The sequence below is a fragment of the Scyliorhinus canicula genome, chromosome 3 (assembly GCF_902713615.1).
Source record: "Scyliorhinus canicula chromosome 3, sScyCan1.1, whole genome shotgun sequence".
Classification (NCBI taxonomy): domain Eukaryota; kingdom Metazoa; phylum Chordata; class Chondrichthyes; order Carcharhiniformes; family Scyliorhinidae; genus Scyliorhinus; species Scyliorhinus canicula.
In genome coordinates this window covers 228067631-228090018 of record NC_052148.1, presented here as the reverse complement: position 1 = coordinate 228090018, position 22388 = coordinate 228067631, and the positions used below count along the sequence as shown (strand labels likewise).

General features: G+C 48.2%; 1 protein-coding gene across 2 annotated transcripts in view; it reads right to left on the bottom strand.

Annotated features, from left to right (window-relative positions):
* Positions 1-15800: 15800 nt before the first annotated feature.
* The window catches only part of LOC119963344, an 88087-nt gene continuing 81499 nt past the window's right edge, over positions 15801-22388 (bottom strand). For both annotated transcript variants that reach the window (XM_038792347.1, XM_038792349.1), the window contains exons 7-8: positions 17350-17453; positions 15801-15990 (exon numbers count right to left, since the gene is read on the bottom strand). In XM_038792347.1, coding sequence (XP_038648275.1) covers positions 17363-17453 — 91 coding nt within the window. In that variant the 3' untranslated portion in view covers positions 15801-15990; positions 17350-17362. The remainder of the gene's footprint in view (positions 15991-17349; positions 17454-22388) is intronic.

Sequence of the window (22388 nt, the reverse complement as noted above, 5' to 3'; positions counted from 1 at the left end):
ACTGATGTGAGGCATTTCTTTTTAAATTCCAAATTTATTTCATAAACTGAGCTGCCATGTTGGGATTTGAACTCACCTCGCCAGACAAGCTGTCAGTCCAAGCCACCGGTCAGTAAGATCATAATCATGCCCCCCATTCCTAATAATGATGTCAATATGTCAGGAGTATGCTGAAAATAAAGTATGGTCTTTGATAGAGTAGACATTTACTGTCTTATTGCTGATCGCTGTACCCACACAAAGTTAAATCAGTTATTTTGAGTTGTTCAATGCAAGCAAGATAACATTTATATTTGTGTTGTTAATTTTCACACTTTAGAGTGTTAGGCCCTTGATTAATATAAACAAAGATACTTTAAAATGTACACTAGAAATTCAGTGAAATCAGTGCCTGCACAGAGTGTCCCTAAAGCCTCAGTTTTGGAGGGGACTCAGACCAGGTAGACCTCCCAATTGAGACTTCCACAACATCAGAGAATATACACTGCATCTTTTTACTGAGTAAATTACCAAGCACCAATGTTTTTTCAGTGTTGCATATTTCATTCGAATTGAGCCTGGATCTATACGGATAAATGAAGGAAAAGCAGTGGTTAGCACTGCTGCCTCACAGCTCCAGGGTCCCAGGTTCAATTCCGGCCTCGTGTGACTCTCTATGTGGAGTTTGCACTTTCTCCCCGCGCCTGCATGGATTTCCTCCGGGTGCTCCGGTTTCCTCCCACAGTCCAAAGATGTGCAGGTTAGGTGGATTGGCCATCCTAAATTGCTCCTTATTGTTAGGTGGGATTACTGGGTTACAGGGAAGGGGTGGAGGTGTGGGCTTATGTCAGGGTGCTCTTTCCAAGGGCCGGTCAAGACACGATGGGCTGAACCGCCTCCTTTGCACTATAAATTCTATGATTCTATGAAGTAATTAACTTTTGTGAAGGTGCAAGACTTTGCATTGGTTCCACACATGCGACAATCTATGCCTCACATGCCAGTTACACGAATGGCAAGGAATTACAATTGTGTAACTGCACTAATATACAATCTTCCACATTGCGTTTTGGTCACTTGCTCCAACCAAGTGCAGCAGATATCCCTTCTGCAGTATCTGAGTATCCTTCACTTAAGCTTCACTTTGTACCAACAACACAGGAGAGTGATACAATGATGCTCTAATTATTGTAGGACATGCAATTAATTGGCCAAACCATTGGAATGGCAAAGAAATGGTTTTACTGCCTGGAAACGTTGGTGATGTGACCTACAGTAGGCACTCAGTGGAGTTATCGAGATGGTAGTTACCTGCTGTGCCTGCACAATTTTGCTTCCCAGAAAGGCCTGGGGCGCAAAGTCGTTGAGGAGGATGGAGGACCAAGTAAGGAAATTGGACGCAACTAAAATCAGGGTCAAGAAAAGGACTTTGCAGCAATCAAGCGAACAATATCAGGACATCTGTTCTGCAAAATGATTCAGTCTTTGTCACATTTTACTTCACGTCATTGCAACTAGCTGATTGCAACATTCCCCGACATTAGCAATTCATCTTGGTACATGGCAGATCCTGACAAATACCAACCAAAGCCAAACCACAACTATGTCTGTAATACGGGCTTTCTCAAGGTAAATAATGCAATCGGCAGCATTTTGCTTGTGTACCATGAAATTGCAGAGCGATTGCACCCATTTCATAGATCATAGAATTTACAGTGCAGAAGGAGGCCATTTGGCCCATCGAGTCTGCACCGGCCGTTGGAAAGAGCACCCGATTTAAGTGCACACCTCCACCCTATCCCCGTAACCCCACCTAACCTTTTTGGACACGAAGGGCAATTTATCATGGCCAATCCACCTAACCTGTATATCTTCGGACTGTGGGAGGAAACCGGAGCACCCGGAGGAAACCCACGCAGACACGGGGAGAACGTACAGACTCCGCATAGACAGTGACCCAAGCCGGGAATCGAACCTGGGACCCTGGAGCTGTGAAGAAGCAGTGCTAACCACTGTACTACTGGGCCACCCTGGATCTAGACGGATGAATGATGGAAAAGCAATGGTTAGCACTGCTGCCTCAGAGCCTGTTGTGTCCCTATGAGAGCAGCTCAGCTAATCGCACTGATCTCAGACCTCCCCCGTCGCTATGCAAATCTTTTCTTTTCAGTTGTTCCTCCAATTTATTTTTCAAACTTCCAATTGTAACTGCCATCACCACACTGGCAGCCAGTGTCTTTCACACCCTAACCATTTGCTGGGTAACATAGTGCCAACTAATTTTATTTCGCTGCCCTTATCCAGCAGAGGGCAGTAGAGCGAAGCAGCTGATTGGCTGTTGTGGGGAAAATTTGCATCAGTACATTGCGGTCACTGCATCCATAACGTTGACCTGAGCAAGACACCCTCTGTGGTCAAGAGAAGGCAAGCATCCAGCAGAGGGCAGTAGAGCGGAGCTGCTGATTAGCTGTTGCGTGGAGAATTTGCATCAGTGCATTGCGGTCACCGTATCTTGAAGGTGGTTTGTGGAGGAGCTGTTGTCAAGTGACAGTTAAACCCCAAACATTCACCTGAGGAAGGAGCAGTGCTCCGAAAGCTAATGTTTGAAACAAACCTGTTGGGTTTTAACTTGGTGTTGTAAGACTTCTTACTGTGCTCACCCCAGTCCTACGCTGGCATCTCCACATCTAAACTCTTGTTCAGTATTTCCCTCCCTACCTCCTCCTCTAACCAAAAAAAAACAATCACTGTAAGGATCCCAGCCGAGTAAAGATAAAGAGGGAGACTCGAGGGCAGGTAGAAGTAGAAAGAAGTCGAACCGTGACATCACAGTTTGCAGGTAAGTGATTAGCTGGTGACTGGTAAGTAGTTTTTCTTTTCCCTGAGGTGTTATCGTGCGGAGTGCAGTGGTTGCTGAGTGAGTGCTTGCTGAGTGCTGAGTGAGGGGAGTAAATTTTTTAAAAACTTACTGTTGGGGGTTTCCAGCTGAATCCGGTCGGAGTGAGGACAGAGTGACTGCTGGGTAAGTAGTAAAACTTCTAATTGTTCGCGCAGGCCCATAACAGCTGATTGCTGTTCTTGTGTGGGGCGCAGTGGTTGCTGGTTAAGTGTTTTATTTTTAACTGTATTTAAGTTTGGCAGTTCCTAAACCCTAGACACTACACTTGTAGTGTACCCCACCCTTCCACCTCCTTTAACCTAAGGGTAGAGTGAATAACAGGTAAGCTCTTTCTTTCATTTTCTTTTTTTTAAATCTGGAGCGGATGGCAGGGAAGGCAGTGCAATGTTCCTCCTGCAGGAAGTTTGAGGTGAGGGATGCCGTCAGTGTCCCTGCTGATTTCACCTGTGGGAAGTGCACCCAACTCCAGCTCCTCAGAAACCGCGTTAGGGAACTGGAGCTGGAGCTGGATGAACATTGGATCATTCGGGAGGCAGAGGTGGTCATAGATAGTAGCTTCAGGGATGTAGTTACTCTGAAGATTCAAGATAGATGGGTGATTGTGAGAGGGGCTGGGAGGAAGCAGTCAGTACAGGGATCCTCTGTGGTTGTTCCCCTCAGTAACAAGTATACCGTTTTGAATACTGTTGAGGGGGACGACCTACCAGGGGTAAGCCACGGTGAACGGATCTCCAGCACTGAGTCCGTCCCTGTGGCTCAGAAGGGAAGGAGGGAGAGCAGGAGAGCAATAGTTATTGGGGACTAGATGGTTAGAGGGACAGATAGACGGTTCTGTGGCAGCGAAAGAGACTCACGGATGGGTTGTTGCCTCCCGGGTGCCAGGGTCCGTGATGTCTTGGACCGTGTTTTCAGAATCCTTAAGGGGGAGGGGGAACAGTCACAAGTCGTGGTACACATCGGTACCAACGACATAGGTAAGAGAAGGGACGGGGATTTAAAACAGGAATTTAGGGAGCTAGGGTGGAAGCTCAGAGCCAGGACAAACCATGTTGTCATCTCTGGTTTGTTGCCGGTGCCACGTGCTAGTGAGGGGAGGAACAGGGAGAGAGTGCAGGTAAACACATGGCTGCAGGAATGGTGTAGGAGGGAGGGTTTCAGGTACGTGGATAATTGGAGCACATTCTGGGGAAGGCACAGACAGGACAGTTTGCATCTGAACCAGAGGGGCACCAATATCCTGGGAGGGAAATTTGCTACGGCTCTCCGGGTCAGTTTAAACTAATTTGTCAGGGGGATGAGAAAACGAGTTGTTCTCCAGAAGCCAGTGTTGAGAGTAGTGAGGTATTGAGGAGGGTAACAAGGTTGTAGGAGTGTACCAGCAGACAGAAAGGTGGGTTGAAGTGTGTCTACTTCAATGTAAGGAGCATCCAGAATAAGGTACGTGAACTTGCAGCGTGGATTAATACTTGGGACTACGATGTTGTGGCCATTACGGAGACATGGTTAGAACAGGGACAGGAATGGTTGTTGGAAGGTCCGGGGTATAGATGTTTCAGTAAGAGTAGGAAGGTGGGAAAAGAGGTGGAGGAGTAATCAAGGATAGTTTAACGGCTGCAGAAAGGCAGTTTAAAGGAGATCTGCCTACTGAGGTAATTATGGGCCAAAGTTAGAAATTGGGAAGAAGCGGTCACATTGTTAGGAGTTTTCTATAGGCCCCCAAATAGTAATAGAGATGTGGAGGAAGAAATTGCAAAACAGATTACGGATAGGTGTGGAGGTCTCAGGGTAGTTGTCATGGGTGACTTTAACTTTCCAAATATTGACTGGAAACTCTATAGGTCGAACAGTTCAGATGAGGCAGTTTTTGTGCAGTGTGTGAAGGAGGGTTTCCTGACACAATATGTGGAAAGGCCGACAAGAGGGGGGGCCACATTGGATTTGGTACTGGGTAATGAACCGGGCCAAGTGTTAGATTTGTTTGAGGGAGAGCACTTTGGAGATAGTGACCACAATTCGGTGTCTTTCACTATTGCAATGGAGAGGGATAGGGCCATACAGCAGAGCAAGTTATTAATTGGGGGAGGGGTAATTATGATGCGATTAGGCAAGAATTAGGGAGCCTAAAATGGGAATAAAAACTGTCAGGGAAAGGCACAAATGAAAAGCGGAGCTTGTTCAAGGAACAAATACTGTTTGTCCTTGATAGGTATGTCCCTGTCAGGCAGGGAGGAAATGGCCGTGTGTGGGAACCAACCATGATTCACAAAAGAGGTTGAATGTCTTTTCAAGAGGAAAAAGGAAGAGTATGTAAGGATGAGAAAACAAGGTTCAGTTGGGTCGTTTGAGGGTTATAAGGTAGCAAGGAATGAGCTAATAAAAAAGGGCTTAGGAGAGCTAGGAGGGGGCATGAGAAGTCCTTGGCGGGTCGGATCAAGGAAAACCCCAAGGCCTTTTACTCTTATGTGAGAAATAAAAGAATGACCAGGGTGAGGGTAGGGCCGGTCAAGGACAGTAGTGGGAACTTGTGCATGGAGTCAGAAGAAATAGGAGAGGCGTTGAATGAATACTTTTCTTCAGTGTTCACCAAGGAGAGGGGCCATGTTTTTGAGGATGAGAGTGTGATACAGGCGGGTAGGCTGGAGGAGGTAGATGTTCTGAGGAAGGACGTATTAGCAATTGTGAAAAACCTGAGGGTCGACAAGTCCCCTGGGCCAGATGGGATCCATCCAAGGATTCTTTGGGAGGCAAGGGATAAGATTGCAGAGCCTTTGGCTTTGATCTTTGGGTCCTCACTGTCCACGGGGATAGTAAGAAGTCTTATAATACCAGGTTAAAATCCAACATGTTTGTTTCAAACACTAGCTTTTGGAGCACTGCTCCTTCCTTGGTTTCAGAGCAGTGCTCCGAAAGCTAGTGTTTGAAACAAACATGTTGGACTTTAACCTGGTTTTGTAAGACTTCTTACTATGCTCACCCCAGTCCAACGCCGGCATCTCCACATCACGGGGAAAGTGCCAGAGGACTGGAGAGTGGCGAATGTTGTTTCTCTGTTCAGGAAAGGGAATAGGAATGACCCTGGTAATTATAGGACAGTTAGCCTTACCTCAGTGGTCGGTAAGTTAATGGAAAAGGTCCTGAAGGATCGGATTCACGACCATTTGGAAAGATGCAGCTTAATCCGGGATAGCCAACACGGATTCGTGAAGGGTAAGTCTTGCCTCACAAATTTGATTGAATTCTTTGAGGAGGTAACTAAGGGTGTAGATGAAGGTAGAGCAGTTGATGTCGTATACATGGATTTTAGTAAGGCGTTTGATAAGGTTCTGCATGGCTGGCTCATGGAGAAAGTAAGGAGGTGTGGGATAGAGGGAAATTTGGCCTATTGGATAAGTAACTGGTTATCACATAGAAGACAGAGGGTGGTGATAGATGGAAAATTTTCAGACTGGAGACCAGTTACCAGCGGTGCACCATAGGGATCAGTGCTGTGTCCTCTGCTATCTGTGATTTTTATCAATGACTTGGAGGAGGGGGCTAAAGGGTGGGTCAGTAAATTTGCTGATGACACCAAGATTGCTGGAGTAGTGAATGAGGTGGAGGGCTGTTGTAGGCTTCAAAGAGACATTGATAGGATGCAGAGCTGGGCCTAAAAATGGCAAATGGAGTTTAACCCTGTTAAGTGCGAGGTGATTCATTTTGGTGGAAAAAATTTGAATGCGGATTGCAGGGTCAATGGGAGAGTTCTGAGGAATGTGGAGGAACAGAGAGATCTTGGGGTTCATGTCCACAGATCTCTGAAGGTTGCCACTCAAGTGGATAGAGCCGTGAAGAAGGCTTATAGTATGTTAGCATATATTAATAGGGGGCTTGAGTTTAAGAGCCGCGAGGTTACGCTGCAACTATATATGACCCTGGTGAGACTACATTTGGAGTATTGTGTGCAGTTCTGGTCACCTCATTATAGGAAGGATGGGGAAGCATTGGAAAGGGTGTAAAGGAGATTTACTAGGATGCTGCCTGGTTTGCAGGATGGGCCTGATGAGGAAAGGTTGAGGGAGCTAGGGCTTTTCTCTTTGGAGCGGAGGAGGATGAGAGGCGACTTAATAGAGGTTTATAAGATGATGAGGGGGATAGATAGAGTGGACGTTCAGAGATTATTTCCTCGGGTGGATGTAACTGTTAAACAAGGGGACATAACTATAAGATTCAGGGTAGGAGATATAGGAAGGATATCGGAGGTAGGTTCTTTACTCAGAGAGTGGTTAGGGTGTGGAATGGACTGCCTGCTGTGATTCGGACACTTTAGGAACTTTCAAGCGGTTATTGGATAGGCACATGGAGCATACCAGAATGACAGGGAGTGGGATAGCTTGATTTTGGTTTCGGACAATGCTCGGCACAACATCGAGGGCCGAAGGGCCTGTTCTGTGCTGTACTGTTCTATGTTCTATTATCCTGTGTTCTTGACTCCTCCTCCTCCTGTCTCATCTTATGTGCCCTTGTTACCACACAATCAGGAAACACTCCAGGATGATCCATTTTCAATCTTTCTGTCGCTTGAATTTCTACAGGTTGTTCAACCACAGTAGGCATCACCATCGTCTGTGACCCAGCTATATCATTCCCTGAAATAAATTGAACCCCTGCAATGCACAATGTTTCTACCGCATCTACAATCACCTCTCTTGTCTTTAAGCTGCTCCTCAAGTTCACTTTGGCCAAAGGAATTATTTTAACCGCACCGCACATATTGCTGATTAGAGCCTATTCCTTCCATATCCCCTCTGGACAACGAATATCTTTATCCCACAACATTAGTGATTGACTTGTTCCAGTTTCTCTTCAAATTTTAATATCCTACCCATTTAATTCTGTAAACATGAAACGACTTCCCTTCACACACAAAGTCCTTAAGCACATCAGCACCTACTATTCGCTCTGTTCCTGAGCAAGTTGTGCACACACTCTCACAGCTTCATTGAGTCATATTGTTTGTATATCTTTATGGAAAAGTCATAACAGTTTTTCTTGTTCCCCAGTCTCTGACTTTAATTTCTTATGACCCACAATTCCAACCGGTCGACATAATAAACCCCAGCACACTGACTTTGTATGGTCTAGTTTATTACAATTAAAACATCTAACTTTCCTCATATCCCTTGTACCCTCAGCATCTTCTTTTTTATTCTGAGGTGAAATCTCCTCGGACTATACTTTTTCTCATCTTCCCGTTTTCTATCCCCTTCAAATCTAAAAGGGTGTTAAATGAAGGGCTTTGATCTATCACAGTCATTAGCAAGCTTCACAGCCTGCATGGCAGTTATAGCCTTTCATTCCTCCACATGAGTCCTTATCACAGCAGGTAATTAATCTTTAAATTCTTCCGAAATGATGACTTCTCTAAGAACCTCATAGGTTCCATCTATCTTTAATGTTCTTACCCACCTATCAAAATAACTCTATTTAACGCTTTTGAATTCAATATAAATTTGTCCAGATTATTTTCTTATATTTCAAAATTTTTATCCGTAAGCCTCCTAACTCATAAGCACTCAATATAGCTTTCTTCACTCTATCATACTTGCCAAACATTTCCTCTGACAAATATGCATGGAGTTCAATAGCCCTACTTATGAGTTTACTCCGTAAGAGCAATACCCAAATATCTCATCACCATTTCATTTGTTTGGCAATTTTTTTTGACAGGGCCTCCGGGTGGGGCCCAGTTGTTTGCTCATCTCTGCGACGTCCGCCAGCCTCCGCGTGGCTGACCGATCTGTCCTTGGCCACAGCGGTCACCTCCAGGGCCCGCTCCTCAAGGGAGGTGAGAATTCTTAGGTCCAGTACCCCTCCGCCAGTGTGGGGCCCCTCCTGTCAAGTGTGGGAGAGCTTTTCCATACCACACGTATGGTTCACAGTGGTGGGAGGGGCTGTGTGAAGGCGGGGTGGGGCGGGGGCGCTGAGGGAGGAGGGAGGGCTGGGGTCGCATGGGGAGTTGAGGGGTGGCTGCTCCCTTGGGTGGGGGAGGGGTTGGCGTCGGGGTCTACGCACTTGCGCTGCCTGGTGTAGGTCGTTGACCTTCTTCCTGCACTGCTGGCCAGTCCTACTGGTCACACTGCCCAAGCTGACAGCTGCCACCACCTCATCCCAGGCTGCACTGGCTGCCTTGTGACTCACCCTCCGGGGCCTTCAGGGGAACAGGACATCCCTCCTGGCCTCCACCGCGTCCAGGAGCCTCCCCACGTCAGCGTCCCCGAACTTTGGGGCTGGTCTCCCCAGCACCATTGTTGCGAGCTGGCTGGGGTTGGCTGAGTAAGTGCAGTGTAAGAGCTGCTCGACCTTGTTAGCGGGGGGCTGGTGAGTGCAGTCCTGGTGACTCAGCTGGCGACCTTCATTCACAGCGAGAACCCCGTGAGGCCTCATTAAGTGGACCAATTAACATTGAATTGCGTTGCCGGCTTCATTGGGCCGAGTGGCGGGAAACACGTGGCAATTCTCACTGGCTACCACACTGAGAAATATTTCCAGAGAATTGAGCCCCGTATTTCTTTGGAGCTTGTATGCATTGAAATTCCATATATAAATGTATATTCTATCAATATACCCAGACTGTCCACAAACATGTCAATCATAATTTACATTTGTCTTTATCTATATGGTGAAAACAAGGTTTCTAGAATATAATTGCTTTAAATGCATCTTTATTCTGTTCAACTGACTCAGAATGAGACCAGAATTGTTCATGGTGGAGGTGACTGTGTCCGCAGTTGGAAAGCCAGGGGTGAGTCCATCTCCAACTGGCCCAGGGAGCCAAAACTGAATTTTACAGGCGTCAGGAAACTGAAGTTGTGGCGTTTGCATGCATGTGGAAGGAAACCCTGCCTCCAAGTCCTGCTGGCAATTCAGAATGTCAGCAGCTCCCCATCTCAGCAGTATTGACCACTCTTCCATCAGTCCCTGATGAGGAGCCATGGGCGAGCTTAGACTGAAAGGTAAGTTCGGCAGGCACCGTAGTGAGGTGGCCATGAGGTCATAAGAGGCTAACAAGGGTTTTGGCATGGGCGAGTGGTGGGGGATCGCCATTGGGCACATGGGGCATGGCTGGAGCCCCCCCCCCCCCCCCCCCCCCCCACCCCCCCAGCCTTCAACTTCGCCACTCATTGTTGTAAACTGATAGAATCCCTACAGTGCAGAAGGAGGCTATTTAGCCCATTGAATCTTCACCAACCCTCTGAAAGAGCGCCCTAACTAGGCCCACACCCCCATCCTAACCCCATAATCTCACCGAACCTTTGGACACTAAGGGGCACTTTTAGCGTGGCCAATGCACCTAACCCACACATCTTTGGACTGTGGGAGGAAACCAGAGCACCCGGAGGAAACAGATGCAGAAATGGGGAAAAAGTGAAGAATCCACACAACCACCTGAGGTTGGAATTGAACCCGGGTCCCTGTCACTGTGAGGCAGCAGTGCTAACCACAGTACCATCGTGCTGCCCCAAATCCCAGCGGAGTTGGGTTTTTGATGGGCATGGTGCCCTCCACCATGTCACCTGAGTCTATGCCCCTCAACACCTGCCAGCCAGTTGAGAGAAGGGGGGGGGGGGGATCAAAAGTCCAGCCAAATTGTTATTTGCATTCAGTAATGAGAGTGACAAAGATTCATCATTCCAAACACTCTTATATTCATCATTCCTTCATTTATTATTTATTCTCAGAGATTTGGTATCATTCAGTTAACAATGTATTTTCAAATATATTTCATGACAGTATTTTGTTAGCTTTACAATGATGAATAATTTTAATTTCTATGGGTCAGATTGCAGAGTAGTTTTCTGGTACAATATTTAACATGTCTTCAGTATATTTGATGAAATACTGACTTGCAAATTTGGTCACATAAGTGTGGAATAGGTTGTGTGAGTTCACGAACTGTCAAAACAACTACATTATTTATTCACATGATTTAACAGGAAGTAATTTCTAATTAACCACCTCAAGTTGTTTTGACACATGATTCATAATGATAGAAGGTGAAGGGATAAGAACTGGGGCAGATTATATCCATCATCCTGTGTGTGTGTGTGTCATAATCTGGGAGATTCAGATGAGGAAGTTGGATTTGGCAAATGATCTTCACTCCCTTTGATGTATATTTGGTGACCAATACCCAATGCAGACAATAAGCTTCGGTCTGAGTCAGGCAGGAAAATTTACACTTTGTAAATCATAGAATCACTACAGTGCAGAAGGAGGGCATTCGGCCCATCGAGTCTGCATCAACCCTCTCAAAGAACACCCCACCTAGGCCCACAACACAGCCTATCCTCGTAACCCAATTTAGGTTAAGGGGTAATTTAGCATGGCAAGTCCACCTAATCTGCACATCTCTGGACTGTGGGAGGAAACTGGAGCACCTGGAGGAAACCCACGCAGAGACGGGAAGAACATGCAAACTCCACGCACAGTGACCCAAGGCCGGAATTGAACCCCGGTCCCTGGCCCCCATGAGGCAGCAGTGCTGACCACTGTGCCACCGTGCCGCACATATGATGTGGGTACAGTATCATTCTGCATCTCACATCATTTTCAGGATGTTTGCCCAGCATGTGACAGAGAACAGAAACAGCCAGAGGAGGGAATGTTGGATAAAAGCAAATTACTGTGGATGCTGGAATCTGAAACGAAAGGGAAAATGCGGGAAAATCTCAGCAAGTCTGGCACCATCGGTCAGGAGAGAAAAGGGCTAACGTTTCGAGTCTGATAACTCTTTGTCAAAGCTAACAGACAGAGAATGTGGGGAATGTTTATACTGTGGAGTGAGAATGAAAGATGAGTCATAGCCACAGAAACCCAGGGAAACGGGGTGCTAATGGCCACAGAAACCAATGGGAAAGAGTGCTAATGGCAGTCCTCAGAGAGAACAAAAGGTGTGAAAGGTCAAACAGCAGAGAAATTAACATCAGAGGCTGAACTGTGACAGATGGAAATGTGGGGGGAGGGGAAGGGGGAAGCAAAGAGGAGAGGGGTAAGGAAAGGTGGATAATATTGGGGGGGTTAAATATATATTCAGAAAGACAAGAAAGAAAGAAATGGTAAGAGGCAGTTGAAACGAAATGGGATGAACACCTCGACCCATTTGTTTTCATCCCATTTCACTTCATTTGTCTCTTACCATTTCTTTCTTTCTTGTCTTTCTGAATATATATTCAACCCCCCCCCCCCCCAATCTTATCCACCTTTCCTTACCCCTCTCCCCTTTGCTTCTCCCTTACCCTCCCCCCCTCCCCCCACATCTGCATCTGTCACAGTTCACCCTCTGATGTTAGTTTCTCTGCTGTTTGGCCTCTCACATCTTTTGTTCTCTCTGCGGACTGCCATTAACAGCCTTTCCCCGTGGTTTCTGTGGCTAACAGCACCCTGTTTCCCTGGGTTTCTGCGGCTATGACTCATCTTTCATTCTCACTTCACAGTATAAACATTCCCCACATTCTCCGACTGTTAGCTTTGAAACATTAGCTCTTTTCTCTCCCTACAGATGCTGCCAGACCTGCTGAGATTTTCCAGCATTTTCTCTTTTGTTTAAGGGAATGTTGGAGTTTACTGTTGGTCCTTTCAGATCGAAGGAACTGGCAGCATCTTTTTGAAACCTCTTGGAATGTAAGTGTAAATGATAGGTTGTGGTGGTGAGCTGAATGAAGGCTGCAAATCACTTGTTCTCTCAGACACTCACCAGTACAGAGCTTGTTGGTAATTCCCAATGGTGCAGGGATTTTAGACCAGTGAAGGTGAACAACGTAACCATTTACATGGAATATTTCCACTTGGCAATAACCAGCCATTGTCAATGTCCTCACCATGGGAATGACACTGGATTCAGCTACTTTCATACTGGGTGAATTCCAGATGACAATATTTTATTACTCTCCTGTATTATCTTTTATTACACTTCATTGTGTGTCTTGATATACTATGGAGTGTAATATGTGCTGCTCAAACCTTGGTTACTGATGAGGTCTTCTGAATCTCGATGAAGAAGACTCGAATTCGTCCAGTAGTAACAAAAGGTTTATTGAGTAACTATAACAGTAATTGTGTGAGTTCTTTGCTTTAACATTGATACTGTGATAAGATTAACAAGATCTAAGTATGCTTGACTACACTAACCATCTGAGCTAATCTGATAGTCTTGTCCTAGTCACAGTACATCCAAAAGAGAGAGAGAAAGACCCAATGGGGTTTCTTTTATACCCCTGTTGGTCCGGCCCTCTAGTGATCATGTGGTGCGACTGATTACACATTAACCCCTTATGTACATGCACATGTAGAGATCACCGCAGACAACAACTGACTTAAGCTGTGGTGAGGGCTGCAGGAAATTTATTCTTACTTTCTCATTTACCTTGAATTTCTGTTATGCTGTCAGGCATTTTCCTGTATCTCCTATTCCTGTTTGTAAGTAAAATGTAATCCAGTTGTGGTGCAGACCAGTGAGTGGAGTTTACCACTGGTAGGAAGATGGAGCGAAGAGGAAATCAGGACAAAGTGAGAAGAATTTTGACTGAAGACATCGGGCGGGATCTACTGGCCACGCTGCGCCCGCAAAGCAGCACGGCACGCCGCCACGTGACCGGTTGATGCTGAGAGATCCTGCGAGACGTTGCGGTGTGAATCCCGCCCATTGTGTGTGGGATCGCTTTCTGGCAAATCTGCATGTCCGAATGAGACAGTTAGTCCCACTTTGATAATGTTTTCCCAAGATCTGCCCATGGTGTGGGTTCTAACCTTTTCACCTTGGAGACGTTGGGCGACTGCCGTTCAGTACTGGTCTCCACAAACGGGGACCAGATGGAATGGTACTCGTGGGGTTTCCCTGGGTTTGGAGGACCTCAGATGCATGCCCTCTGGGCAGGGTGGTACCCTGGCACTGTTGGTGCCACCTGGGCACCTTGTAATAGCCAGCCTGGCACCCTGACACTGCCAAACTGGCACTTCCCAGGTGGCACTGCCAAGGTGCCAAACTGGCATTTTTTGCACGGCAGTGGCCGTGTTGGGGGTGCCCTGCGCATAAAAATGGTGTCCCATTCTCTCGCTGCACTGAGGAGTTCTGGTGAGCGGAGATCCTCAGTGCTGAAAACGGGGCTAAGTGTGGCCTCGTCAGGGAGTTCCCCGCTGAGTCCCCGATCTATCGAATGGCCATTAGATACCTGGCTAATCTCGCGCTAGAGGACTCTATCCCCATTCAGGCAGACCGTTCCCATCATCAATGGAGATCATGTTGGACTTTTAAAAAATAAAGACAATTTAACAAACAGAGAGACACAAACACACACACAGGCGTAAGACACACACACAGAGGCATATGAAGACACACACACATGCAAATACAGACTCAGACACACACATACACAAATACACACACATAGGCATCCATACATAGACATATGGAGATACACATACTCAGACACACAAACACACAAACATGCACACATACACACAGAAGCACTCATAGACATGCAGAGAATCTCACAAAAGCAGACATGCATACACACACAGACATACAGAGACACACATACACAGACACTCATGCACACATTCTCACACAGAAGCACTCATAGACACAGAGAGAATCTCACTCTGACATATGCATGTACACATACACAGACGCACCCACACGCAGGTACTCACGAATGTACACACACACTCACACACATGCACACACATAAACACAAGTTTTTAAGATGGTAGCCTCCTTGCCAATTGCACGCAGACATGCTGTCCACAACAACTCTCGTAGACAATGGCCTCTCCGGATTTATGTAAATGTTTTTTTTACGTGCCTTATCAAGATGCAGGTAGTTGGTATGAACCTGGAGACAGACCTCTGCTGAGAACAGGCAATTAACCTGTACAGATGATGTTGCAAAGCCATGGCAGGAGCAATAAGACACTGAAACCCAATCGGATGACCTGATTCAAGGTATTACCTTATATGTCAAGGACCAGGATCAGAAAGGGATTTATAAAGTTACAACCCAGAAGGACATGGTAAAACGTGTTTACCAGACTGAGCACCCGGGAATGAGCTCCTGCTCACGGGTCTCACTAAGCAATTGGTAAGCTAAGAATTGTTTTCAACATAAAGTGAAGTTGTATCCAATGTTATTTTATCTTCTGGTTGTGAGACCCCCAGCACAGTGGTTAGCACAGTTGCTTCAGAGCGCCAGGGTCCCAGGTTTGATTCCCAGCTTGGGCCACTGTCTGTGCAGAGTCTGCACGTTCTCCCGGTGTCTGTGTGGGTTTCCTCCAGGTGCTCCGGTTTCCTCCCACAGGTCCCGACAAACGTGCTTGTTCGGTAATTTGGACATTATGAATTCTCCCTCTGTGTACCCGAACAGGCGCCGGAATGTGGCGACTAAGGGCTTTTCACAGTAACTTCATTGCAGTGTTAATGTAAGCCTGCTTGTGACAATAACGATTATTAACAATTAAGACTCTTACAATGAGTATAAATCATTCAGTGTGGGCATTTCAGTGATTGTAACCAAGATACTAGAATTTAGAAATTTAAATGGAGCACATACAGAAGGATAGATTTTAATCATGTTGAAGCATGTAATGAATTACAGTATTGTTAAAATACTAATGGTTAAAATCATAATAGATAATGCAATAATCAATTTTTCTGTTAAGTAAAAGACATTTCTACTCTGTTTGTGGATCAAGTGCGAAGAAAAGCTGGCAGTAATTGTGTGAAAGTGATTTAAGAGTGCAAATTCTATTATCAAATGAAATAGGCTGAGACACCAGTCCAGCTATCTAATTGGGTATTTCATACTCAATACCCTCTTTCTTCATGGTGAAGTCATTGTGACACTGGTAAAGTTGGGTTAATATAAATGATGAGACCAACTAGTTTGAATGAGGTTTGACTCTTTAATAGACTTTAGCTGAAAATAAATCCGAATGTGTTTGTCTCTTGCTGATGGCAGTGACAATCATTGAGCTGTAAAACACTGAGGTGAGCTTCCAGAGCTCGTGCAGAGGATCCATGAGGCTGTTTTTCTGATTCTTGCCAGCTGTGATGTTGGATTTTTCCTTAGCCATCCTCACTTTGAATTGCAGGAAATATATGAATGAATAAAATCATAAAGAAAACATTTTGAATATGTCAGTTCAGAATTATTTCAGAAGAAAGAAACAAGAGGTGGCTCCTCTAGTAGAGTACTGGTTAACATCTTACCCGTGCTTTTAAAAATTTTTTAAAACGCAAATCATTGTCTTAACATGTTCTACAAAGGAATTTTATGCAAACACGTCTATCACTGTGGGTGGAGTTCTCCCACCTGGGACGATAGGCCCGTTGGCGAGGGCAGAGACGGGGAATGTTTCTGGCTGCAGAGGCTGATGGGAAACACACCATCTTCCAGCCCTGATCTAGTAATTATGATCCTATTGAAATCACCCTGAATGGATATGGTGAACCATTAAAAATGGAGGCCGATGCCGGGGCTTCAGCGACAGTCGTGGTTGAGCAGAACTTCAATTATATCGGTGCGGGAACCCAGGTCCCAAGCTGGAGCAGCACCGAGGCCTAAGCTATTGACTTTACATAGAATTTACAGTGCAGGAGGAGGCCATTCGGCCCATCGAGTCTGCACCGGCTCTTGGAAAGAGCATCCTACCCAAGGTCAACACCTCCACCCTATCCCCAGAACTCAGTAACCCAGTAACCCCACCCAACACTTTCTCAAGAAACAAGTTGGGCACATGAGGAGTTGAGGGGTGGCAACCCCCAGTCCAGAGCAGATGGGCCCTAGCACCATTGAGACCCCTGTGTGAGCCCTTGTGCAGGGGAGTTCAGTGCTCTGGAGGCTGGGCTAGCGGAAGCTGGTGAGCCTGTGGTCCGACTATGGGGTCGACATCTATGGAACCGTTGCCAGTTCATGGCATTTCAATCATCTCCGAGACTGCCGAGTGAGCGGTTGTATTGAGAGGATCCGGTCGGGCTATAAAGTCCCCGGACCGATTGACGCTTTGAAGGACTCTGTCTCTCCCTCCTGAGATTTGTCACTATGTACATAAGGTTGTAAATAGTTACATGTGTTGTGTTGTACGGGACTTAAGGGGGGAGAGATAGGGCAGTGCGGCACCTTTAAGGGAGCATGCTCAGTGGCCCATGTGACCGGCCTGGGATCAATCATGTGGGAGGGCACAAAGCCAGGCCAATAGCACATCAGTGTGGGGCCAGAGGAGTTGGGGCCCGGGAAGAGTGAAGCCCGGGAAGAGTGAAACCCAGAGCGGGAATAGTAAAATTTGTATATCGTTGCTCCGTCCCAGTATTATACGAGTCTTTTGTCTTCCACAATAAACCTCTTTGGTTTACACTGGAAACCTTCAGTGTGCCTGTCTCGATCCCCTACGAGCTCCTTATTCCTGTTCTTCACTGACACACAAAAATCAAAACTTACTCAGAAAATTCTCTCAATTTCGCCGCATAATCTTGTCAATCAGTTTCTTCAACCATTCGACTTCAGGATCCACACAAACCTTTGTCCCGTCTTTAAGAGTGATTCTGTAAAGAGTTGTAAAGCTATTTTAAATTCTCAGTAATGCAGCCACTGTAAATACAATCTATCTGTATAACTACTTCCTTGTATCCAACTTGTCTGTGTCTTTTTAAAGTGAGTGGCTGGTTAACCTGCGGAATAGCAAAAGGTGAAATTGGTGATAATGGGACAGTTTGATGAAATGGCAACAGTGATTGATCTGAAATTGTGGAAGTCAAAGTTCAGTCTGGAAGGTTGGTGCAATGTCTAATAGAAAGATAAGGAGCGGTTTGCAGAGCTTCTGTTGATCTTCAAGGAAACAGTTTAGGAGTTCAAGGTCAGAGAGGTTAGAGTGGGAGAGGGAACATCTTCCCCCAGACACCATGCTCTCCGACAGGCTTGTCCAAGGTGAGGGCCGCATCCGAGCCACAAACTGGCTCCTTGAGCCGTTTTGAAAATGTCGGTCAAACAGGGAAGTCCCAATGGGAGATTGTTCAAGGGAAAATTCAACCAATCAGAGCCTGGTTTTCCTACACTGGTGCAGCTCATGGGCTCAGTATTTGATTTTGATTTGATTTATTATTGTCACATGTATTAGTATACAGTGAAAAGTATTGTTTTATGCATGCTGTACAAACAATGCATACCGTACATAGGGCAGGAAGGAGAGACTGCAGAATATAATGTTACAGTTATAGCAAGGTGCAGAGAAAAGATCAACTCAATACAAGGTAGGTCCATTCAAAAGTCTGATGGCAGTAGGGAAGAAGCTGTTCTTGAGTCAGTTGGTACGTGACCTAAAATTTTGGTATCTTTTTCCTGACGGAAGAGAGTATGTCCAGGGTGCATGGGGTCCTTAATTATGCTGGCTGCCTTTCCGAGGCAGCGGGAATTGTAGACAGGATCAATGGATGGGAGGCTGGTTTGCATGATGGACTGGGCTACATTCATGACCTTTTGTAGTTTCCTGCAGTCTTGGGCAGAGCAGGGTCCATAACAAGCTGTGATACAACCAGAAAGAATGCTTTCTATGGTGCATCTGTAGAAGTTGGTGAGAGTTGTAGCTGGCATGCCAAATTCCCTTCATCATCTGAGAAAGTAGAGCCATTGCTGGGCTTTCGTAACTATATTGTCAGCATGGGGGGGACCAGGACACGTTGTTGATGATCTGTACACCTAAAAACTTGAAGCTCTCGACCCTTTCTACTTTGCTCCCATTGATGTAGACAGGGGCATGTTCTCCACTACGCTTCCTGAAGTCGATGATAATCTCCTTCATTTTGTTGACATTGAGGGAGAGATTATTGTCGTTGCACCAGTTCACCAGATTCTCTATCTCATTCCTGTATTCTGTCTCGTCATTGTTTGAAATCCAACCCACTACGATCGTGTCATCAGCAAATTTGAAAATCGAGTTGGAGGGGAATTGGACCACACAGTCACAGGTGTATAAGGAGTATAGTAGGGGGCTGAGGATACAGCCTTGTGGGGCACTGGTGTTGAGGATGATCGTGGAGGAGGTATTTTTGCCTATCATTACTGATTGTGGATTGTGGGTTAGAAAGTTCAGGATCCAGTCGCAGAGGGAGGAGCCGAGGCCAAGGCCACGAAGCTTGGAGGTGAGTTTCGTAGGAATGATGGTGTTGAAGGCTGAGCTGTAGTTGATAAATAGGACTCTGACATAGGTGTCTTTGTTATCTAGGTGTTCCAGGGGAGTGCAGGGCCATGGAGATGGCGTCTGCTGTGGACCTGTTGCAGCGGTAGGCGAACTGTAGTGGATCAAAGCAATCCGGGAGGCTGGAGTTGATTCGTGCCATGACTAATCTCTCGAAGCACTTCATGATGATGGATGTCACAGACACTGGACGATAGTCATTAATACACGCTGTTTGGATTTTAAAGCCAGTAAAACATCAATGCTGAGCCAATCGGCAGCGACTGTGGGAAGGAAACAATCTGTGATTGGAGGAAAGCTGATGTGAAGGATGGGGCCCAGGGGACCAGGGAGCTGGAGAGAGAGGCTCGGATTGGAAGAGAACCAGACAGTGAGTCCGTGGGAGGAAGAGGGCAGGGCGTCAGGAAGCAAGGAGACAAAAAGCAGGAAATGGGAAGCAGGGAGCTGGAGAGAGAGGCATGAAGAACAGGGAACCGGAGAGTGGGGCCCGAGGTAAACAGTGAGCCGGAGAGTGGGGTACAGGATAAACAGTGAGCCGGAGAGTGGGGCACAGAATAAACAGTGAGCCGGAGAGTGGGGAACAGGAGAAACAGTGAGCCGGAGAGTGGGGCCCGGGATAAACAGTGAGCCGGAGAGTGGGGCCCGGGATAAACAGTGAGCCGGAGAGTAGGGCCCGGGATAAACAGTGAGCCGGAGAATGGGGCCCGGGGTAAACAGTGAGCCGGAGAGTAGGGCCCGGGATAAACAGTGAGCCGGAGAGTAGGGCCCGGGATAAACAGTGAGCCGGAGAGTGGGGCCCGGGATAAACAGTGAGCCGGAGAGTAGGGCCCGGGATAAACAGTGAGCCGGAGAGTAGGGCCCGGGATAAACAGTGAGCCGGAGAATGGGGCCCGGGGTAAACAGTGAGCCGGAGAGTGGGGCCCGGGATAAACAGTGAGCCGGAGAGTGGGGCATGGGGTAAACAGTGAGCCGGAGAGTGGGGCCCGGGATAAACAGTGAGCCGGAGAGTAGGGCCTGGGATGAACAGTGAGCCGGAGAGTGGGGCCCGGGATAAACAGTGAGCCGGAGAGTGGGGCCCGGGATAAACAGTGAGGCGGAGAGTGGGGCATGGGGTAAACAGTGAGCCGGAGAGTGCGGCCCGGGATAAACAGTGAGCCGGAGAGTGGGGCACAGAATAAACAGTGAGCCGGAGAGTGGGGCACAGGAGAAACAGTGAGCCGGAGAGTGGGGCCCGGGGTAAACAGTGAGCCGGAGAGTAGGGCCTGGGATAAACAGTGAGCCGGAGAGTGGGGACTGGGGTAAACAGTGAGCCGGAGAGTGGGGCCCAGGATGAACAGTGAGCCGGAGAGTGGGGCCCGGGATAAACAGTGAGCCGGAGAGTGGGGCCCGGGATAAACAGTGAGCCGGAGAGTGGGGCATGGGTAAAAACAGTGAGGGGGAGAGTGGGGCCCGGGATAAACAGTGTGGCGGAGAGTGTGGCCCGGGATAAACAGTGAGACGGAGAGTGGGGCCCGGGATAAACAGTGAGCCGGAGAGTGGGGCCCGGGATAAACAGTGAGCCGGAGAGTGGGGCATGGGTAAAAACAGTGAGCCGGAGAGTGGGGCCCGGGATAAACAGTGAGGCGGAGACTGGGGCCCGGGATAAACAGTGAGCCGGAGAGTGGGGCATGGGGTAAACAGTGAGCCGGAGAGTGGGGCCCGGGATAAACAGTGAGCTGGAGAGTGGGGCCTGGGGTAAACAGTGATCCGGAGAGTGGGGACCAGGGTAAACAGTGAGCCGGGGAGCGGGGCCCGGGGTAAACAGTGAGCCGGAGAGTAGGGCATGGGACAAACAGTGAGCCGGAGAACAGTGCCCGGGATAAACAGTGATCCGGAGAACAGGGCCCGGGATAAACAGTGAGCCGGAGAGTGGGGCATGGGTAAAAACAGTGAGCCGGAGAGTGGGGCCCGGGATAAACAGTGAGGCGGAGACTGGGGCCCGGGATAAACAGTGAGCCGGAGAGTGGGGCATGGGGTAAACAGTGAGCCGGAGAGTGGGGCCCGGGATAAACAGTGAGCTGGAGAGTGGGGCCTGGGGTAAACAGTGATCCGGAGAGTGGGGACCAGGGTAAACAGTGAGCCGGGGAGCGGGGCCCGGGGTAAACAGTGAGCCGGAGAGTAGGGCATGGGACAAACAGTGAGCCGGAGAACAGTGCCCGGGATAAACAGTGATCCGGAGAACAGGGCCCGGGATAAACAGTGAGCCGGAGAACAGGGCCCGGGATAAACAGTGAGCCAGAGAGTGGGGCTCAGGGTAAACATTGAGCCGGAGAACTGGGCCCGGGATAAACAGTGAGACGGAGAGCGGGGCCTGGGATAAACAGTGAGCCGGAGAGTGGGGACCAGGGTAAACAGTGAGCCGGAGAGTGGGGCCCGGGGTAAACAGTGAGCCGGAGAGTGGGGCCCGGGGTAAACAGTGAGCCGGAGAGTGGGGCCCGGGATAAAAAGTGAGCCAGAGAGTGGGGCACGGGGTAAACAGTGAGCCGGAGAGTGGGGCCCGGGGTAAACAGTGAGCTGGAGAGTGGGGCCCGGGGTAAACAGTGAGCTGGAGAGTGGGGCCCGGGGTAAACAGTGAGCCGGAGAGTGGTGCCCGCGATAAACAGTGAGCCGGAGAGTGAGGCCCGGGATAAACAATGAGCCGGAGAGTGGGGCCTGGGAAAAACAGTGAGCCGGAGAGTGGGGCCTGGGATGAACAGTGAGCCGGAGAGTGGGGCCCGGGATAAACAGTGAGCCGGAGAGCATGGCCCGGGATAAACAGCGAGCCAGAGAGTGGGGACCAGGGTAAACAGTGAGCCGGAGAGTGGGGCCTGGGATAAACAGTGAGCCGGAGAGTGGGGCCCAGGATAAACAGTGAGCCGGAGAGTGGGGCCTGGGGTAAACAGTGAGCCGGAGAGTGGGGCCCGGGATAAACAGTGAGCCAGAGAGCACGGCCCGGGATAAACAATGAGCCGGAGAGTGGGGCCTGGGAGAAACAGTGAGCCAGAGAGTGGGGCCCGGGATGAACAGTGAGCCGGAGAGTGGGGCTCAGGGTAAACATTGAGCCTGAGAACTGGGCCCGGGATAAACAGTGAGCCGGAGAGTGGGGCCTGGGATGGACAGTGAGCCGGAGAGTGGGGCATGGGATGAACAGTGAGCCGGAGAGTGGGGACCAGGGTAAACATTGAGCCTGAGAACTGGGCCCGGGATAAACAGTGAGCCGGAGAGTTGGGCCTGGGATAAACAGTGAGCCGGAGAGCACGGCCCGGAT